We start from the raw sequence: 20,334 nt of genomic DNA on the forward strand, positions 1-20,334 counted from the left end.
TCTGACTCGGGACAAGCGCTGGGGCCCAGACGGGGCAGCCGTGCTACGGGGCGGACACGGAGGTGCTGGGGGGAAGCTCCAGCCGCAGCCCCCGGAGCAGGACTCAGAAGGGAGGAAGCCGTCAGGAGGGGACATGATGGATGTTGTAAACGGATCCTGGGACCCAGGCCGCTAATAAAAGTGTGCGTAACCGTAACCATGGCAGCGGGTCACCTTTCTGACTCCTCACCAGGTGCCGGGGTGGGAGCGGCTCCTCACTGGGGCAGGAGGGCGAGGACGAGGTTCTGGCTCCTTTGAAGCCCTCACAGACCACTGCCAGGTGGGAACCTGAGCTCCCGGGGATCCGTGTCAACCCCCTCCTGCCACGCTCACCCTGTGGTGGCCGGGCCGGGCTCACCTGCCCACGGAGCCCGGCTGGGAGATGGGGGCCTCCTCCCAGCAGGGAGTCTGCGCTTCCCTGTGGGCTACGGGAGCAGGGCAGGAACCAGGGGATGGTGGGGTGGGAGGGGGCACGAGTCTGTGGACTGGAGGACCAGCAGAGACTGGCTGTGGCCAGCTCTGAGGCCGGGCATTCAGCCCTCACATGTCACCTCGTAGTCCCTGCCACCACGCACCCAGAGCGGCGAATTCCGCCCACGACACGTCGCGCTCTGGCCGCCGCCCCCGACTCACCGAGAAGGACGGCCTAGGGCACCGAGCCCTCGTCCACGAGCACTTTCTCGTACTTCCCGTGTCCAGTGGCCACAAACTTGTACCTCTTTGCAGACGGGGTGCTCTGTCGGGGAAGGAGGTGGAGAGCGAAGGTGAGAGGCGCAGGGGGAGGTGGCGCTGCCTCTTGGAAGCCCCCCCAGGTGCGCTGAGGGCAGCTCCCCTTCCCCTCACCCGCTGGACCCGCCCTCCCGCATCAGTCACATTCCGACTCTACCTTGAGCACCGGCGAAGCCTTGGGGCCTCCTTTCTGCTCCCAGAGGTTCCTCTTGCTCAGGTCTCCAGCGACAATATCCTGGGGGCAGAAGGCGGCCACGTCACAGGGGCAGAGCCCTGACTTGGGGGCTTGGAGCCCTGGTCACTTCTCCTGCCTGGCCTCGCAGGGCCAAGGCCCCGGGGCCCGCACACCTGCCTCCTTGGGCGACAGCACAGGGGAAGAGGCCGGGAAGGGAAGGTGACATGGTCCATCTTCACCTGGCCCAGCAGCCTTCCCACCCAGCCCTCCACAGGAGCCAGCCTGGCGGAGATGCCGTCCCCATGCACCACAGTGCCCTCTGCCCATACTTCAGCCTGGACAGTCTCACGCTAGCCTTCCAGAGGGAGCTCAGCCGTGCCCCAGGATGGGAGCCTACCTTACAGGTGGGGGACTTGGCGGAGGACTGAGCCTGCACCTCTCCCGTCTCCCAGCGACTCTTGGTGCTCGCCACGGCCATGCTGGGCAGCTCGATGGACGGCTGGCGGGCTAGCTTTGGGGTCCGGCCAGAGGTCTGCAGAGGAGACAGAGCCCAGGACCACTTTACTGGACAGCCACATGGAACACATCAGAGAGGCCTGTGTGAGCCGCTCCGGCACACAGATGACGTCCTCTGTATGGCTGCATTCCCCCAGGACTGCTTATCCAACGCAGGGCTGGAGGAAGGCGCTCTGGAGAAACGTGTCTTCCTCCCCTCGGTGTACTTGTGAAACACCCCCCTTGCTCTGCAGAGCACAGAGATACGAGACAAATGTGGGGCTGTCCTCGTGCTGCCCCTGGCACAGGGTCGGAGGAGCAGGGGTTGGACGGAAGGGTGTTGGGTGGATGGAATGATGGCTGGATGGAGGGGAGCTAATTGGATGAAAGTGGATGGAGGGTGTTGGTTGGAGGGAGTGGTGTTGGTTGTGTAGAGGAACATTGGTCAAACAAGAAATAGTGGTTGGATGAAAGGACATTGACTGAATGGAAAAACATTGATAGGACAGAGGGGTGTTGGTTGGATGGAGTAGTGTTGACTGGATGGAGGGGTGTAGATTGGATGGAAGAGTGTTAGTTGAATAAAAGGGTGTTAGTTAGTTGGATGTGGGGGCGTGTAGGATCAATGGAGGGACCCTGGTTGGATGGAGTGGGTTGGTTGGATAAAGGGGTGTTGGCTGGATGGAAGAGTGCAGGTGAAAGGACAGGAGTTGGTTGGATGGAGAGACACTGGTTGGCTGGAGAAATGGGTGCATGAGTGGAGGAGGCCCTGCAGAAGCGGAGGGGCCTGTGCGCACCTCGATGGCCTGAGTGTACTGCTCCAGCCTCTCTTCAATCGTGGAGATGGGCAGGGCTGGCTGGGACTTCTTCATGCTGTTACTGGAGGAGAGGAGAAGGGTCATGGCCCAGGCCCCCTCACTCAGCTTCTATGCCCACCCTGAGCTCCTACCAGAGCTTTCTCGGGCCCCCAGATCTCCACCTACTGGGTGCCCTCTTCAACCCTCCCTTGGAGATCCTCGAGTCCTGCCTGGGAAGCAACCAGACGTACCTCTTCTGAATGGAGCGGTGCAGGGACTCAGTTCTGTCGCTGAGCTGTGGAGGGCGGGAGGAGACTGAGCCTCCGAAGCCAGAGCAAGGCCCCCAGCCCACCCCTCCCAGCTGCTCCCACCCGCCAGTCCCATTGCCCAGTTTATGCGTTTCACAAGGCTCTGCTGAGAGCCAGCCTGGCAGAGAAGGAGGAGGCCGTGCTCCTGTCCTGGAGCTGCCCTGTGGCTGCCTCTCTGGGACTGTCATTGGTCATGAGTCCGGGACAGAGGACTAGGCTTTGGGGCTTAACCTACTTTGGTGCTGGGGCTCAGGGGAGGCGAGCCCGGGTCCGTCCCCTCCAAGACCAAGGGGCTGGGCGTCCTGCGCTGCTGGCATCTCTGGTGCTGGGAACAGAACGTCTGCGGTTACGGGGTCTGAATGATCGCCCCCTTTGCACCCCTCCTGCCCCACCCGGGACTGGTTGAAGGAAACACCTTCCCCTCCCTGGGCCTCAGGTCCTTTCCCGCCCTGCCATTCTCTGGTTCTGGAATTCTCGGCAGCAGGAGCTGGCGTTCCATCAGGCAGGGTCACCAACCCCACCACCCTCTGAGACTGCGGGGGTGCTGGCTCCCTCCGGGCCCATCCCACGAGGCCCGCAGAGCATGCAGGTAGCAGAGACAGATGCAGCCCGGGGGCCGGGGTGTGCCCAGACCCTTTGGGAAGCCACCGGCACCTGCTCATCCTCTGCCTCCTCGGTCTCTGCCAGCCCTGGGCTTCCCTGGACGGCTCCCTCGGGGCCGTTGGGCTCTGTGTCCTCTGTTCCCGGCCCCTCCTGGGGCTCTGAGTCGGGGCTCAGACGCAGCTCCTCCAGACAGACCCCGGCTGGGGTCAGCTCGTCGCCACCCTGGCTCCCAAAGGCGTGCTGGCGGGGCCTGTGGCGGGGAGGGGGAGGCAATCCAACAGGTCAAAGGTCACTTGATCACTTCGAGTCCCTTCCCGTTTTCAAGCCTCAGTTTCCCCATCTGTAAGATGGGCAGTCAGACCAGTTAAGCGCCCAGGAATCTCAAGACCCCGGCCTCTTTGGGGAGGTGAGCCCAAGGCCTCAGAGCCTGCCCTCTGTCGCCAGGGCCGTGCGACCAGTGCCCACTGAGGCTAGGCCCGGGCTCCAGGCCCTCAGGACCAGCCCTGGCCCGTGTCTCGCTTGTTGGTGTTCCTGCTGGCTGGCCTCCTGGGGCCGGGGCCGCCTGGGCCCCCTGCTCCCGGCCTGCTCCGGGTTGGGGCGAGCGGGCCTGGGCGGCAGGTGGGAGCTAGGTGGGGGTCTGAGGCTTGTCTGGGGGCTGGTCAACTGAGGGACAAGGCAAGGGCTGGGGTCACAGTGAGGGCCGCAGCCGTGAGGAGCAGGGCTGACCAGGCTGGCTGTGGGGGGCGGGGGAGGCCAGCCGCTGGCAGCCTGCGCGACTCTGCATTGGAGCGGGACTGACCCTGGAGAAGAAGATGGGAAATTCTCGCATTTTCCATGATTTCAGGCCCCTCGGTGCTCGTGCCAGCCAAGACGCAGACCACCGCCCAAGGTGGGCCGGGGTCCGAGCCAGCGGCAGGCTCACAGAGGGCCCGTTCAGCTGGGCTACAGGAGGCCAGGCAGGTGCGGGGGGCAGGGAGGCCTGGCGAGAGCAGGAGGGTCCACAGAAGAGCTAGAGTGCCCCCTGCTGTTGGGCGGCCAGTTGGGGACAAAGGGAACAGGACCGGCAGGGCTGCAGCCATCCCAGCGCCAGTGGACGGGCCACCCTGCTGCCCCCGCCCCCCCGCCCCCAGCTCAGAAACACAGAGTGTGCTCGGACCTCCAGAGACAGATGGGGGAAACTGAGGCCTGGAGGGCGGCCGTGGGCAGAGGGCCACGCCAGGAGCAGGGCCCCGGCCAGGCAGCTGGCTCTGAGCGCGGATGGGAAGGGGTGGTGGAGTGACGGGAGGGGTCTTAGTGAGAGCTCGGGCTGCTTCAGGGGCCTTGGAGGGGACGGGAGGTGGCCAAGAGGGGCTCCGGCGACCCTCGAGGACACAGGGCCCCGAGCCTGGAGCTCCCGAGCGGAGCTGGGCTCCTGACCCCGGCCTGTGGGGTGCTGAGAGCGGCTCAGACCCCCGGGGTGGGGGCGGGTGAGGTCCCAGAGCAGACCCCAGCCCAGGGCCCCTCCCCCTGCCTGCCCTGGTTCAGAGCGCCTGCACATCTGGAAAGCTTGTCCCCCCAGGCCGACTGGCGGCCGCACATCTGGAAATACCTGCTCCCCTCCGTGGGAATGGAGCTCGCTGCCCCGGGGGAGGAAGGGGCGGCGGCGGGGGCGCAGGGCCTCCCTGACGTCAGTGGGCTGCAGATGTGCTGATGGAGTAACCGCCCGGCGGCCGCAGCTGGTCTGGACGGGCCGGGGCCCTGGGGAGCCCAGCAACGAGATTCCTCCCGTCCCACCCGCGGCACCAGCACCCCCGCCGCCGCCCTCCTGTCTCGTTCTCTTCCTCCTTCCCCCCCTACGGCCATGGGGGCATTTTGGGGGGCCACTGGGGTGGCGGGAGCGGAGGGAGTCGCTCGGACACACGTTACGGGGCTTGGACAGAGCACCCCTCCTCCACGCTCTGACCCCCACTTGCCTGTCCTCCTCCTGCCCCCCCTCCGGACTCTCGCCCCGAGGGGGGGCCCCACCGTCCGCGGTCTCCCCAGCCCCGCGGTGCTGCCGCCGCTCCTCCGGCTTCTGGGACCAGTCGCCGAAACCCTCGTCCTCGTCCAGTTCAGGGCCCTCCGAGGGCTTCGGGCTGAGGCTGGAAGAGCAGGCACGTTCTCAGGGCTGGGCCAGACGCGGGGCAGGGGGCCGACCCCCCACCCCCACCCCGTCCACAGCGCCTCCCTCTCTCACACCCTGGGCTCCAAGTGCGGGAGACCCCATCTGCCCCAGGGGCAGCACCCCACGGCCGGGCCGAGGCCCCCCCATTGTCAGAGAATCCCTGAGGGCAGGACTGTGCCTCCCCCACAGACTGCAGCTACCTGAGGCCAAGACTGGGCCACGCCCTGTTAAGCCATGGCTACCCAAGAACAGGGCCACGTCTCCCCGCTCAGCCTGGGGCCCCCCGAATGCTGGGCTGTGTCTCTCCCCCGCTACCTATGGCCCCCGCGGGTCGGTGCCGAGTTTCCCTCTGCTGTCCCGCCTGAGCCCTGCACCCTGTCCCCCACAGCGGGCCTGCGGTCCGGTGGTCCCTGCCTGCCCCCAGCCCCTGCCTGCTAGGCTGGGGACCTGGCCCGCGGGGCCTTGACCGCTACAGCACCCCACTCCACCCAGAGCTGCTGACTCGGAGAAAATGGAACAAAACAGGGCCTGGGGGAGGGGGAGCGTTATTGGAAAAACAGCCCAGCCCAGCTACAGAGGCCTCCCGGGCCCCGCGAGGGAACAAGCCGGCCCTCGGCCCGCCAAGTTGGATGTGGCCTCAGTGAGTCACAGACGGCAAGGACTAGGGCAAGGGGCTCGGGGGCCAGGGCCCCACAGCTGCGCTCGGAGTCGGTCCAAGCAAGGGGGACCACGCAGGGTGACCAGGGCCGGAGTCGGGACCCCGGGAGGCTGGCCGGTAGGGGGCGGCTCCACACGTCTCCGGCCAGGTGTCCCGCAGACTCCGCTGGCACCTGGGGCTGTGACGACCCACACCCTAAGGGCACCCCCACCCCCGGCCCGGGTTCCAGGGCTGGGCCCCTCCCTCCTCATCTCAGCTGCTCTGGGGCCTCCAGACCAGGGCCTGACCCCCGGGGTAGCCCTCTGCCCAGGGGCGCAGGACAAGTGAGCTGGCAGTGTCGGCTTACAGCTTCTCCTGCTCTAGCTGCTCCGGGGACTGGCCTCCTTCGCCCTCATCCTGGGCCCGAAGCTGCCAGGCCCTCTCCTGCTGGCGCTGCCCCCGGGCGGCACCCTCCTCTCCTTCCACGCTCCACTGAGTGGCGAGCCTGAGGGACACGGAGAGAGAGTCAACACGGGGGCCCGTACCCCACTTCCCCCCCGTCCGAGCAGGCCCCAGCAAGGCCTCTCTAGGCCTCAGTTTCCCCATCTTTAGAACAGAGATCTTGAGGGGTGGTCGGGAAGGGGTGCTCGGGTTGGGGGAGGTCCCAGGGTGCTGTTGGTCTCTGGGTGCCCACGTGCCTCCCGGTGATGTGGGGGCCCCTGGGTCAGACAGGCCTGGGGAAACCCCAAGGATGGGACCAGACCCTCCATCCCCTTCCAGCAGGCTGGATCCCTGGACCTCATGGGAGCCAGGACACTGGCTAGTGTAGCTTTGGCCCCAGGCAGGGCCCGGAGGCTACAGGAAGAGCCGGCTGAGGTGCGGAGAGCTGCCTGTGGCCGCCGGACAGCTGGGGTCACTCGTTTGTTCTACCTGAGTCAAGCGGCTGTAGCCTCGGCCACTTGGGCGCTGGTGGCCTGGGCTGAGGTCAGGCCAGAGGCGGCCCAGCTAGGCAGCCACGCCCCTAACGCGACCATCCCAGCAGGGGCGATCCTTCCTGCCCCACAGGAGCACCGCGCTGTGGGAGACGGCGGCCCTGCTGGAGGACCCAAAAAGGGCTCTCAGCTCACCCAACACCGCCCCCGCCCCCGGCCCCCGTGCAGAGTCTCTCCGGGCTGTGCTGTCAATGGGGAAACAGGCCCACACAGTCAGGCGCAGGGGACCTCACTCCCACACTTCCTGGGGTTCCTCCCTCGGGTCCACACAAGGTCGGCCTGAGACCGGGGGTCCGGGGCCAGACGACCCTGGCCCCGGCCCAGCAGATCTCAGGCTGTTGGCACCTGGTGGGCACCGCAGGCCTCGGCCAGCTGGCACGGCCTCCCGCCCCAGCTCCCCCAGAGCCCGGGAGCGGGGTCCTGGGTCTCCGTCTACAGCGCTCACTGCCCCGAGCTGGGGTCTCAGCCCCTTCCTGCCGTGTCCCCCGCCTGACCCCGCAGCCCGCTCCTTCAGGGCCCCCGTCCCCTGGCCAGGGTGGGCCGGCTCTGTGGTCTCGGCAGCCGCGCCAGCACATGATCTAATCTCTCCTAGGTCTCCTCGGAGCCTCCCAGACAAAAGCCAGGCCCCTCCATAGCCCCAGCTCGAGGCCCACTCCCCCCGCGGCAGCCACACGGGACCCCAGCCACGCAAACCGAACCGCCTGCTCAGCCCTCGGCACCCCCAGTCCGCCCCCCGCCCCGTGCCGCTCCTCAGAAGCGACTTTGACTCCCACCCCCTCCCCACCCGGGCCCCAGGGAGCCACTTAATCCCCCACACCTGGCTCCCATCAGCGTCCTGCTCCAGGCCCTCGGCTGGGGGCTGGGGGCCACGTCCTGTCTGGGGAGGAAGAGCCTGGGGTGATCTCGGGGATGTTGGGGACCTAGAGTCCAGGGCTCCTCCCCACATGAGCACCAACAGCCCCTCCAGACGGAGGGCAGAAGCCTAGCAGGGCAGTGAGGGGACAGAAGGTGCCCACAGCCTCTCCTGGGGCAGCCTGGGGGCGCCCGGGGGGATTCGTCCAAGGGGTGAGACCGGCACTGCACCCCTTTCACTGCCATGTCCAAGCGGCACACGCCGATGGCTGTGCTGGGCGTTAGGGATTTTTTTGGCCAATGTGTGGGGGTGTGTACACGGGCCCCAGTGGGATGTGTGGTGGGCCAGGTGGGGCCTCTCTCAGGACGATAGCTCCTGCCCCCCAGGCCCCTCCCCCAAGCCCCGGGGACCCTTCCCCGGCACAGCTGAGTGCAGAGGCCACACGGCCTGGTCAGCCCACCGGTAGGGCGATGTGTCCCGGCCAGCAAAGCCCCACGCAGGCCTGCACTCAACCGCGCAATGCACAGTGGGCCTGGCACACACACACACACACACACACACACACCAACACACACACACACGCACACGTGGCAGGAATGCACACGTGTAGGTACACACTTTCTCCTGAGCCCCACTCAGGTCCACGTGGGCGCACACACCCACACTCCACGCACGGGTCCCAACGCCCCCCACCAGGCACACTTGTGCACACACGTGTGCACACGGACGTCCATGTGCTGACAGAGTCGGGCAGGGGAGCAAGGTGAGGGCAAGGTGGCAGCCCAGGCCCCGGGCCGTCCAGGGGGCCCCAGCACTGTTTAGTGTTTTCCTGCCGTCGTCCTGACAACGCGCCTGGCCAGAGGCCAAGGCATGTTTTCTGAGAACATTGCTCCTGAGGAGCTGGCCCCTCCGAGGGCCACCCCTGCTCCCCGCCGTCTGCATGTGACCCCCGAGCCCTCGGGGCAGGGAGCTCAGGGGGGCCGGAGCAGGGTAGCAGGGTAGGGGTCTCGCCACAGCCCCACACTGGGAGAGGCTGCGCTGGCCCCCAGCCCCTGACCCGGCGGCCCAAGGACGGAGCCGGCTCAGCCCCTTTCCTCTGGGCCTCCTCCCTTCCCGCCCGCCTGCCCCAGGATGTGAGTAATGCGGCCCCTCCTGGCCCCTCCCATGACCTCACCCCCTCACTGTTCCACAGCTGGGTTTCGTTCTGGGAACTGAGAGGGGGGCGGCTCTCCTGGGGTGGGGTGGGGGCCTCTGGCCTGGGAAAGGCGCCCCCGGCCGGCGGCCCAGACCCCTTGGCACGCTCGGCGGAGCTGTCAGGATGCTGGCGTCGGCTGGCCGGCCCGCCCGTGGCCCTGGCTCAGCCCGTGCGCAGCTGCGAGGGATTTGGTGTTCCTGCACAAATGCAATTATCTCTTTCCTGCGTCTGCTCTGGCTCCGGGCGCGCCCAGGGTTCAGCCCCAGGGGCTGCTGAATGGGCTCTGCAGCCCCCCCGTCACGCTCCAGCGTGGCGCCTCGCCCCACCAGGTACACGAGTGCGCACAGACCCCAACGGGCCGGCTATGGCCCCCCGTCCTCAGTTGGGCTCCCCAAGCTCAGGGGCTAGCCCTGCTGAACGCGTCTACCGCCTACCGGGCCCCTCCTCTCCTTCCTCCGCAGCCCCCCAGTCTCCACCAAGGCTTCGATGGTGCCAGTCCTGGGCCCGGTCTGGCCCTCCCCGCGGTCCCAACCTCCTTCCTCCCCTGCCCTGTGGCGGTTCCAGAGGGGGCATCAGGCCTCCGTCCCGTCTCGACTCTGCCCCCTGCAGGCAGCTCACGGCCACCCCACCTGCTTCTCGACGCTGAAAGCTTTTCAGCCTTCTGGAAAGAGCTTCGGGGCTCAGCTGGGGGGCCGGAGCCCAAGGGAGGACCGGCCTGCGGGCCAGGCCAGAAGTGGGGAACTTCCCCTTGAGACCTGCAGGGCACCCTCCTGGCCATTGTCCCCTGGATACCACGGGCAGGAGCTGGCTGGGAGGCCTGGGGAGCTGGGCTGGTCACCCAGCCGGAGCAGGGGGCCCCTGTCTCCTTGTGACCATCAAGGTGTCCAGTCCCCTCCCGTGCCCCCGCCCTGGGGTCTTGTACGCCAAGGTGGACATCTGCAGAGCAACCGGCGCCTCAAGTGACCACAGAGCCCACGCGTGAAGGGACGGGGTGTGGGGGGACCCGAGCCCCAGAGAGGACATCCAGCCTGGCTGCCGGGGCTGGGGGACAGCACGCACCCCCCACCACCTCAGCTTAGAGCAGCCCCCGAGCGCAGAGACTGGGCCCCGCCGGGAGCTCAGGAGAGGGCAGTGGTGCCTGGGCAGCACCCACACCCCACAACTCAAGGGGTGCCCCTCACTGGTGGGCAGCGTGGGTCCCGCCCAGGCAGCCCGGGGGAGGGTCCACGGCGGGCACTGGGACGCTGGCTGTCACTCATCTGTGCAGTGAGGCAGCTGTGAGGGGTGAGCCAGGCACAGAGATGGCCCCGAGCGAGCAGGTGGGCAGTGGGCGGGGTGGCAGAGGGTGTGGGCACGGGAGCCGCGGCTGCTGGGAACCTGGCCACCGCCCCCCTGCCCTCCCGACTGCCCTGGCACTGGCCCAGCCCCCCTCCCGGCCCACCCCCCTTCAGCAGTGCCTTCCTGGGCGTGTCTGTACCCCACTGGGTGTCTTATGCCAGGGAGACACCCCACAGGGCACGCCCCACCCCACTGTCCAGGGAAGCTCAGGAATCGAACTTGAACTTGAGTCTGAAAGATGAGCCTCAGAGGCTGAGGGCAAGAGCAGAGGCAGGGCCAGCGGGCGGGAGAGCTCCCAGTGGTGCCCCGCCTCCCCTGTGGGGTGTCCCCGGGCGAGCACATGCCAGCACAGGTGCCGTCAGATCAGCATTTGGGAAGGAGGCCCAGCTGGGACGTGGAGAAGGGGGAGATGCCGGCTGGGGGCGGGGGGCAGTTAGGGAGGGAAGCTGCAGCCTGGGTGCTGCAGGGGCAAAGGGACAGGAGGGGAGAGGTGGGCACCTGGGAGGGGTCAGCCTTGTGGGGGGGCGGTCACTGAGTTGAGCTTAGACGTGCGGGGTGCGTGGAGACCTCGGGGAGATAGTCAGTAGGAAGGAACGGCAGGTGGGGAGGGGCCCGGCTCACCTGGGGATGAATAACCTCTAAGGGAGCCATGGGGACCCCGAGAGGGAAAGGCTGGGGGGCACCAAGCCCCTAGGGGCTCTAGGCCAGAGGTTCCCTCTGGTTTCCCTCCCTCCGGCCCCTCCCCGCCCTGCAGGGCACCGCCAGGGCCTGCTGTCCAGGGGGGCGGTCACAGGGTTTACGGCTGAGGCCCAGCCTCCACTGGGGGCCTCGGGGTCCCCCTCTGCTGGGGGTGCGGGAGTGCCAGCTCTTCCAGAGTCCTGTGGGGCAGGACTCAGGGGCAGAGAAGGACCCGGGAAGATGGGGTGCAGAGGCTAAGCTGTGGGTCTGGGGGAGACCAAAGTTTCCGAGCAGGGGGGAGGGTGATTGGAGGGGACCTGAGATGGGGAGCCCGTTGCCATCCTCGGGGTGACCCGATGAGGCCCGCAGGGACGGGGCGTGGAGGGGCAGGAGGGATGGCTGTCAGTCACCCCGGCAGGAGGGAGGGCCCAGGCTGCCCGGGGAGGGGCCGCTGCTGGGCCTGGGAAGCAGTCCAGGCGCTCCAGGGAGGAGAGGCCGGGCGAGCCAGGCTGTGGCTCTGTACTGTCTCCCTGACCCTCCTCTGCAGGGGGAGACCTCAGGCCCAGCCTCAAGCTCCCCAGCCGTTAAAAGCGGTGCTGACCCACTGGGCAGGGAGAGAACTGAGACCACCCCCCGAGGCGGGCCCAGCTCCCGCTTCCCCACGGCTGGCACTGCCGGCAGACCTGTGTCCCCAAGAAGGAGGCTGCAGTCCCAGCAGGGGAGGCCCGGCCCGCACCCCGCCCCATGTCCCTCTTGGCCACGTGAGCAGGTCACGTGCGGGAAGCCTCCCTGGATGAGGGGACATCTACCTGCAAAGCTGGCTTTCCCCACAACCGCGGAGAGGACGGCACCCCGAAGGGCGTGGGCCAGGGCGGCTGTGTCTCCAGGGCACCGGGCGGAGCTCGGGGGAGGCGGCCCAGCCACGGCCTCTGGGAGCCGGAAGCTAGCAGGAGAGAGGCCAGCCCTGCAGGGGTTCACGCGCCCCGAGGCTACAGCACCCTAGGGCGGCCCAGAGATGAAGGGCAGAGCGTCCTGCCCCCCCAGGACCGCAGATGCTCCCCAGCCCCGAGGGAGGGGAGGGCTCAGGGACCTGGGCCGGTGGCCCTGGGGCAGCGGCCAGAGCAGCCTGTGGGTGGGGCCTGTTCATCAGCAGTGCGTCAGCCCAGACCCCACCCCGCCGCCGGCACTGCCTCCCGCCCCTAGGGGGCACCGCCCCGTCTCACAGCAGACGGGCCGAATCTGCGCATCACAGTGTGGCCTCCGTGCCCAACACCCCTTCGTCTTCTCCCAGTGGGGCAATTCTTGGGGGCGTCTCATTCGGGGGAACCCCAACTGCCCTGCCCAGAGCCCCCAAAGGCAACGACCCCCTCCTGCACGACTTTCCAGCCAGCCCCGGGGCAAACTGGGGAGGCTGCCTCTGCCTCGGCCCTCCAGCCACCAGGGACCCTCGGGCCAAGCCCCTGTCCCTGTCTCCTCTGGGCCTTCACCTCACTGGCCCCTGGGGGCCACGTCTGCCGGCTCCAGACCCCACTCAGCTGGGGCAGTTCCACCGCCCGGTTCTCGGCCGGCCGGCACCCCACCTTAGAGCTGACAAGAAGGCGGGAGATGATGCTGCAGGGCCTGAGGTCTCCCCTGGTAAGGGGAGACGGGGGACCACAGCCCCCCACCGTCACCGCCCCAGCCTCCCTCCCTGGGCCGGGCTACCCCGGACACCCGACACCTGCTCCACAGCCTCCCAGCCAGCGCAGACAGCTCCCCTCAGCCTGCCTGGGATGACCTGTGTTCTCGCGTTCCTCCATCCCCAGGGCCTCTGTCTCCCCATGCCCTTCCCTCTCCCCCACCCCCGTTCCCTCCTCCTCCCTTTCTTTGCCAGGACTTTGCTTTGCCAGGTGCTAGGGACCCAGAGATGGGTGCCATTTCCTCTGCCCTTACAGATCTTAGAGGCCGCCAGGAAAACCAGTGCTGACCCCACACTGTGGCTCAAGGGCCCCAGAAGAAGACCCCTACAGCAAGCTTTATTTTGGGGGCAGTCACTGGCAAGAGGCCCTCTCAGGTGAGCGGGCCCCTGTGCCTGCACCCAGCCTGGAGGGACAGGGGGCCACAGTGGGAGGAGGCCCTGGGAGAGAGGAAGGTGGCCGCTAGAAGACACGACGAGGGGCATCGCGGCCAAGGGAGGCGGGCATGGACGTGGCACAGCACACAGAGCCGGGACCCCCACCACAGCCCCGCCTCTCTCTTCCCATCCTCCCCCGGGGTCCAGAGGTGAAGCCCACCCTCTACTGTGTGACCCACAGTCCCGGTACCTCCCAGACCGGTGCGCCCGTCTCCTGCCTCCCCACCTGCAGGACAGGGTGGTGTGGGAGGGGCCTCTGTTCCCATGGACTCCGGCTCTACATCCTGCCGCAGACCTGCCCGGTCCCAGACCTGTGCCAGCCCCGTTCCCCGGTGCGGCCCACTCGCTGCACGCCCCATGCAAGACCCCACCCTGCCCTCTGGCTGGGCCCCCATCCCTGCTTCAGTCGCTGCTGCCCACCGTGCAGTGCCGGACGCCTGGGTTCTTGCTGCCTCCTCCCCAGACCTGGGACGCAGCGGCCGCCTCGGGACCCACGCGGCCCCCGGGGGACCAGGCTCTGATGCTGGTGGGGGCGACAGCAGGGCAGGCCTGCCCGTCACACCACTGGCCCCAAAGTCGTCCAGGCTGGTCGGGTGGACCCCCCAGCACCCACCCCCCCCCGCAAACAGCCAGATGGGAAAGGTGCCCAGCCGGAGTTCACTGCCACCCAGGCGCCCACGCACTGGCAAACGGCCCTGCCTGAGGAGTCTGTGACCCTCCTCGTGGGGCTTTGCCCCTTCTCACAGCTCAGCCCTACAGAGCCCCACGCCTTGGGCCCCGAAGACCCCGCCGAGCCTGGAAAGTGGGCACGTGGCCCCTGAGCCCCTCTACCTCAGGCTTCCCCTGGGTTGTCAAGGCTGGGTCCCCAGAGTGGGGTCCACAGCAGAGCTGAATGTCCCGCTGCCCAGCCTGTCACCTCCCTCTGGCTGGATGGCCTACCTCTTGTGATGGGCTCCATGGTCGGCCTCCTGGCATTGGCTCTTCTACATCTCTGCCCCCATTTGCTCAGACCAGCCTGCCCATCTGGGCTGGGGGTGGCCGGCGTGCCTGTGGCCGGCGCTGGCCCTGCGCTCGCCGCTCCCCCCTCTGCCCTGTGCCCCGCGCACACGGTCTTTCCTTTCCCCTCCGAGTCACTGACCACAGCGCCGCTGGGGCCTGGGCCAAATGCCGCGGCAGCCCAGGAGACCTCCCTAGGCACCCCCGCCCCATCCTCACACCAGTGAGTCGCCCTGCCCACCCCTACGCCTACACACTGCATCACCCGGGCCGACCTCCGGGGGACGGGACCCGGGGGCTGACTGCACGGCACCAGCTCCAGCCGCATCCCCGGGCCCGGCCCAGTCTCCTCCTGGCGCCGGACGGCCCTCCAGGAGAGCCGGACGCTGCCGAGCCCAGCTGGGACTGCCTGGCACAGCCCTCAGAGCGCTCACGGGGCCAGGCCCTGGCACGCTCCAGGACACGCGACCGGTGGCTGGCACTGGCTGGAGCCTCTGCCACCCCCTCCCCCTCCTCCTGTGCGGAGCCCCGGGTCCACCTCCCCCTCCCCAAGGCCCCGCACGTGGCTCTCCCCGCGGTCGGCACCAAAGGGGTTCTCTTCCTCATCCGAGTCCCGGGGTCTGCACGTCGTCCAAACCTGTCTGCCCACCTGGGCAGGAGGTGCAGCCTGGCATCTGACCACCTGTCCGTCTGCTCCTGGCTCCGCCCTCCCAGAGATCCCTGGGTCCCCACGTGCACGGAGCAGCGGGACCCTCTCCCTGATGCCTCCACACCATTTGTGCCACCGGAGCCCCCAACAGGCAGCCCCCAGCCCTTCCTTCGAGGTGCTCCTTCATCCCTGACCCCTTGGGAGTGATCATTCTGGGGGTGCAGGGGCTTTGCCATTGGACCGGCCCTAATTCACTCTCTGTCTTGCCACCCCTGGCTGTGTGTCTTCTGATTCTGCAGACCCTGTTGCCTGTCCCCCAGGGCGGGGCCAACACCCCGGCCTCCCCGCCCGCACAGGTGGGGGCGTGGGCTCAGCCTCAGCGGCTCTGTGGGGTGCCACGCTTCTGGATGTCCCACCAGACCCCGGTCCTCTGTCCCCAAAGTCTTGGCCAAGAGCTAGGGGCTCGGCCGGAACGACCCCATTAAAGGGACAAAGTGACCCTCCACGGGCAAGGAAACTGAGGCTCAGAGATGCAGCGTCTCACTGGGGGCCCCCCACCCCAAGGAGGCACAGGCAGGGTCCCAACCCCGCAGCCCCTGGGTCACCATCCAGGAGGGCCCAGCCCAGGAATGGGGTGCCGCCTCCGGGCCCCCCGCCTCCTTCCCTCTCCTCACTGGGTTTTCCTCTCCTTCTCTTCCCTTTTCTCCCCGCCTTCCCTTCTCTCACCTGCCTGCCCTCACCCACCTTCCCGGGAGGGTCACCGCAGGCGGTGGTCACTGCTGCCCTCCCTGTCCCCCCGTACTCGGTGCCCGGCCCCCGGGGCCCCTTCCTTCATCCCAGGACCCCTCGAGCATCCCCATCTCCTGCCTCGTCCAGCCCCTCCTTTGCTGCCTCTCCCTCCTTTTGACCACTGTCCTGTCCCCTGCCCTCATCCCGTCCTGTCCCCACACGTCCCCTTTCTGTCTTCACAGGGGGCCCGCTTCCCCTTGCCCTCTCCACTCTGTCTTCCCCCCCACTTCTTCCACCCACCACCGGGAAGGACACATCCCGGCGGGAGAGCCTCAGGGTCCACAGGGCACACCCCAGCCGCAGCCTCACCTCCACAAGCCTCAGGACCTCCCCGCCCGTCATGGGCAGCAGCCGTCCCTCATGTGCCCGGCACCCTCGCCTCCCGGGGTGGGCCGGGGTCTGGTGCCACCCAGCGCCCACCTGCAGTGGGTCAGCCCCTGGCCACCCACCTGTGCTGAGCCGCTCCTGGGGCCCACACCCTGTCCAGCCGTCCCTCAGGGCCCAGGAGCCGTGGGGCGCCGTCTCGAGGCTCTGGCAGGGACAGGGGCACCAGCTCCCAGGTGCCCGGTGCGCGCTGGCCACCGCTCACTTGCCGCTCTCTCCCACTCTGGTTTGCGGGTCGGGGCTGGAGCCTGGCCTGAACCTCAGCACTCTGGGCTCCGGCCCTGACACCCTGCCCAAGGGGCTGGGCCACTTGGTCCCTGTACCCCCTGCTGCTGGCTCGCCCGGGCTCCCAGGGCAGTACCCGCTCTGAACGACAGACCACCCGGACCCGTGGCAGCACCGCCCACCAGGCGCCCGGCCTGACCAGGGCAGGAGCCACCCCACCCCCGGATGCGGGCCCTTGGGTGGGCCCAAAGCAGCCACGCCCCTCTGACACCATAGTTTCTGGCCTGGCTTCCCCCAGTCCCCGTGGGCCAGCCCAGAACACAGCCGGCCCCATCCCTTGCCCTCTTGCCACTTGGGCTCCCTAGAGGCCTCCTGGGACAGGCTGGCCAGGGTGGGAGAGCCAGGCGTGGAGATCACCAATGTGTCCGAGGTGGATGTGTGCTGGGAGCCGGGGGCTGGGGGCTCCTCTGGCGCCCAGAGCTTCCCCTGGGGGACCAGGAGCCCCTTGCACAGTGCCAGCTCAGCCCCTACCTTAAAAAGCCAGGCCCCTGAGGACCGTGTGACCCGGCAGGTGGCCCCGAGTCCAGCGTCCTCTGGGAGTGAATGGACCCAGGGTCCCCTCGCTGCCCTCGGACGGCCCCTAACACTGGGGGGGGCCTGGGGAGAGGCTTGGATCCCCCAGGGTGGCTGGAGGGGTCCGGGAGTGACTCCCAGCCAGAGCTGGGCTTGGGGGCACGCGGGCTGGGGAGGGGGTCAGCCCTGGGCTCCGGCCCTGCCCGCCTACCGGTTCCCGCTCAGCACCCGGTGGCCACACGCCGCAGCCCAGCGTGAGCCGCTTGGGTGAGTGGTGCAGGCGGGGCGGGAAGGCGACTTCCCTACGGGCCCATAGGGTCGCTTTTAATCCACTTAAACTGGATTCAGTCTACACCCCAGCCACTGCTGGTGTCAGCAAACCCTCGCGGCGCTTGTCGCGGAGGGAACGGCGCCCCCTCTGCTGGCCCCCTTCCCCTGCGCCCAGGCGTTCGAGGTGAGGGACTGGGGTGAGGCAGGGGGCGAGGGGGACGGCTTCCCCACTCCCAAGGGGACCTGGGGCGACTCATAGCCTCTCCGAGTCTTGTTTTCTGTTGCCCATCGGGGACAAGGGGCCTGTCGGCCGGCAGGCCCATTAGATTCGGGAGAGAGGGTGGCAGGAAGTCACATCTGTGTGTGGTGTGTGATGTGTAGCCCCGCCGGCCGCTGGGTCAGGGGCCTGGAGCGTGTGCGGGTCTGTGCACGTCGTCGGGAGCATGACCACGTGCAGGGGCCTTGCTCAGCGTGGCCGGACGGACAGACGCGCTCCACGACTCTTCACGAGGGACCCTTGCGTGCTCCCCCCCCCGCCCCACCCTCCACAGCGGGAGTCCCCGGGGAGCTCAGAGGGAGGTTTCCTCCCGTCCCTGCCCTGGCTGGCCACCTGCCTGGGTCCTCGGGGCTCGTGCCCACCTGCCCCCACCCTCAGTCCAGCTGCACCCTCTGAGCCCCGCTGGCGCCTCCAGCTCGCCCCCGTTCACCCAAGTCAGCAACCTGGCACCAGGTCTGGGAACTGAGCCAGAGCCATACCTGGACGGATGCTTGTGACAACAGATGCTTGTGCACACAGCCAGGCCCTGGGGCTCTCCCTGCACCACCACCCCCCCAGTGGGCTGGGCAACGCGCCCCCATGGCTTCAGTTTCCCCATTTGTTACGTGGCGCTGGGGAGCCCCGGGGACTGACCCAGCAGGCACTCCTCTGTTCCTGGACCACAGGCTGGGGACAGGGGGACAGCAGTGACTCCTGGGAGGACACAACCCAACTGACAGGAACGGGAGGTCCCGCCTGAGACACGTGGATTGGGCAGGTGTGAAGCCCAGGAGACCCAGGGGGGCCTGCCTTCTCCACGGGCAGAGCGGGGCCCCAAGGGAGCACGCCCAGCAGGGCCCCCTCCAACCCTCTCTCTGGTCCCCACCCTGGGGTCGCAGCCCTAAGGCCAGGCCAGGGTGGGGCAGGGAGAGAGCCATCCCTCCGTGACTGCAGAGACCCTGCTGACAGGGCCCGGGGCTGCCCTCAACTCCCCTCAGAGGCTGCTAAGCCCACCTGCACACCTTGACCCCCTCCTCCCAGAGTCAGAGCTGGGGTGGACTGGGAATGCTGAGGGATGCCGGTGCCCTCCAGGAGCTGGCAGCCTGCCCAGCCTGTGCCATGCCGTCCAAGGGGGCAGGGAGCAGGCCCGCAGGCCTGGCGGAAGAGGGCAGTCCTCCAAGCTCAGGAGAAGCCGAGGTGGGCTGCACGCAGGAGGCAGCATTTCTGCTGGGCCTTAGGTGCCTGGAAGGGTGGAGGAGGAGGAAGGGCATTGCAGGCGGCTCAGAGGGAGGCAGGGAGCCGCCCACAGTGCGCAGCGGCTCTGAGCCCACCCGCGGCACTTTGCTTCTGCTCTCTTTCCAGGACTCTGCGAGGCAGGGCCACCATACCCCGACCTTACAGAGGACGAAACTGAGGCCCAGAGAGGACTGGGCACTGGCCCATGGCCCAAGGATGCAGGAGCCAGGATGCCAGCTCGGGAAGATCCGGCTCTGGGGCCCAAGCACTCATGTGGCCCGCGGCCGCTTCCGCGCTGGGCTGGTGCCCGAAGGGCCGGGGTAGTGAATGTGGTACTAAGTCCAGTTTCATCATCTGTAAAGTAAGGGGTGACTGGACAGTCCCCGAGGGCCTGCAGGACCAGAGGAGGCCTCGGAGGCCACGCTGGGGCCACGCTCTCAGCCGGGGAGTGCAGCCTGCGCGGAGACCCAGGGCCCGGGGAAGGGTCTTCGAGCAGAGAGTGGCCACTGCCTGAGGCCCGGCGGTGCAGTTGGGAGAAGAGGACGCGATGTTGGGGGCGCAGAGGAAGGGACGGGCCCGCGCGCACGCACCCACACGCGCGTGCGCACGCCAGGCCCACAGCCTGGTGCACCCCACACCCTGCCCGCGGCACAGGGGCCGCAGAGCTGCCGGGCTGGGGCCAGGCTCCTGGGGGAGGCTGGGGAGCCCCACGCCCAGGAGGCCCAGGCTCCGCGGTGCCAGTCCTCCGTGGGTGGCACCAGCGCGGGCACCCTGCCCTGCCCTCCGCGCCCCAGCCTGGGCGGAGGGACCTACCTCAGGAGGCTCTCCAGGCCCTGTTTGCTAGAATTCCTTCTCAGGAGCGCAGAGCTGCTCATGATGCGGCCGCCCGCCTGGCCGGCGACCTGGCCTGACCCCAGCCCTGGGGACGGGACGCTGCGGCTGCTTCTTCAAAGGCTCCTGCCTGCGGCCCTCTGCGGCTGCCCTGCCCCCTCCACTCCCCCTGCCACTGGGACCCTCTCCCCCCTCTCTCTCTCCTTCCCCCTTTCCCTCCTTCTTGCTCTGTCTCTCCCTCTGGCTGGCTGGCTGGTCTCTGGCTCTGACACCCCCTCCCCTGCCTCCTCTCTGTGTCTGTTGGTCTGTGACCCTCCGCCTGTCTGTCGGTCTGTGACCCTCCGCCTGTCTGTCCTGGCCCCTCTGGCCCCTGGGGGTCCCCTGGGCCAGCTCCCCACCGGCTGCCCCCGGGCTGTCCGAGTGCCCCTCTGTCCCTGCCTCTGCGGCCTCGCGGACTCTGGGTCTCGCGGCCCCTCTCCCGCTCCAGGACGCCTAGCAGCTGCTTCCCGTTGGTTCCCCCCAGCCCCCTCCCCCGCCCCCCTCGGTCTTCTCCACCTCCACCTCCCCCTCCTTCTGAGACTAGTAAAAATGTCAGAGAGAAAACCCTCGCAGCCCAGCAGCCTGGGGGCTTAGCAGGACCTCAGAGGCCTGTGATGGGCAGGCGGCAGCCTCCCTCCCTCCTCCTCTCCCGCCTCCCCCCTCCCCTGCCCTGGCCACCTTGGCGGCCGCTCCCTGCCTTGCAGGCTCCTCCCTCCTGCATCCCATCTCCATCGCTCACTGGTGCCTGGTCCCCCACATCTGCTTCCCCATCCCTGCCCGCCTCTCCCCTTGCCCAGCCCTGGCCTAGCTGCCCTCTGGCCCTCTCCACGGCCCTGCCCAGCCCGGCCCGGGGCCCGTGCTCCTTCCTCCGTTGCCCCCGGCCTCCCTGGTCCCACACTCAGCCCCTCTCTCCTTTCTTTTCCCTCTGGTGTCTCTCTGTCTCTATCTCTGTCTCCCTCCTTCCCTCCCCCTCCCTTCCTCTCCCCTCCCT

General features: G+C 68.2%; 1 protein-coding gene across 3 annotated transcripts in view; it reads right to left on the minus strand.

The window, feature by feature from the left end:
* LSP1 (lymphocyte specific protein 1) overlaps window positions 1–20,334 on the minus strand; it is a 34,862-nt gene that overhangs the window by 3,779 nt on the left and 10,749 nt on the right. Inside the window, exons 1-10 of one of the 3 annotated variants that reach the window (XM_082845449.1) lie at window positions 19,287–19,455; window positions 6,294–6,431; window positions 5,099–5,266; window positions 3,198–3,396; window positions 2,779–2,868; window positions 2,487–2,530; window positions 2,236–2,317; window positions 1,341–1,475; window positions 926–1,003; window positions 673–775 (exon numbers count right to left, since the gene is read on the minus strand). In XM_082845449.1, the coding sequence (XP_082701575.1) occupies window positions 686–775; window positions 926–1,003; window positions 1,341–1,475; window positions 2,236–2,317; window positions 2,487–2,530; window positions 2,779–2,868; window positions 3,198–3,396; window positions 5,099–5,266; window positions 6,294–6,431; window positions 19,287–19,348 (1,086 nt within the window). In that variant the 5' untranslated portion in view covers window positions 19,349–19,455 and the 3' untranslated portion in view covers window positions 673–685. Of the gene's footprint in view, window positions 1–672; window positions 776–925; window positions 1,004–1,340; window positions 1,476–2,235; window positions 2,318–2,486; window positions 2,531–2,778; window positions 2,869–3,197; window positions 3,397–5,098; window positions 5,267–6,293; window positions 6,432–19,286; window positions 19,456–20,334 lie in introns of those variants that run through there. The other 2 variants (XM_082845448.1, XM_082845450.1) reach the window with 2 other exon arrangements.

The sequence above is a fragment of the Leucopleurus acutus genome (assembly GCF_964270905.1).
Source record: "Leucopleurus acutus genome assembly, chromosome: 8".
In the NCBI taxonomy this organism is placed as follows: domain Eukaryota; kingdom Metazoa; phylum Chordata; class Mammalia; order Artiodactyla; family Delphinidae; genus Leucopleurus; species Leucopleurus acutus.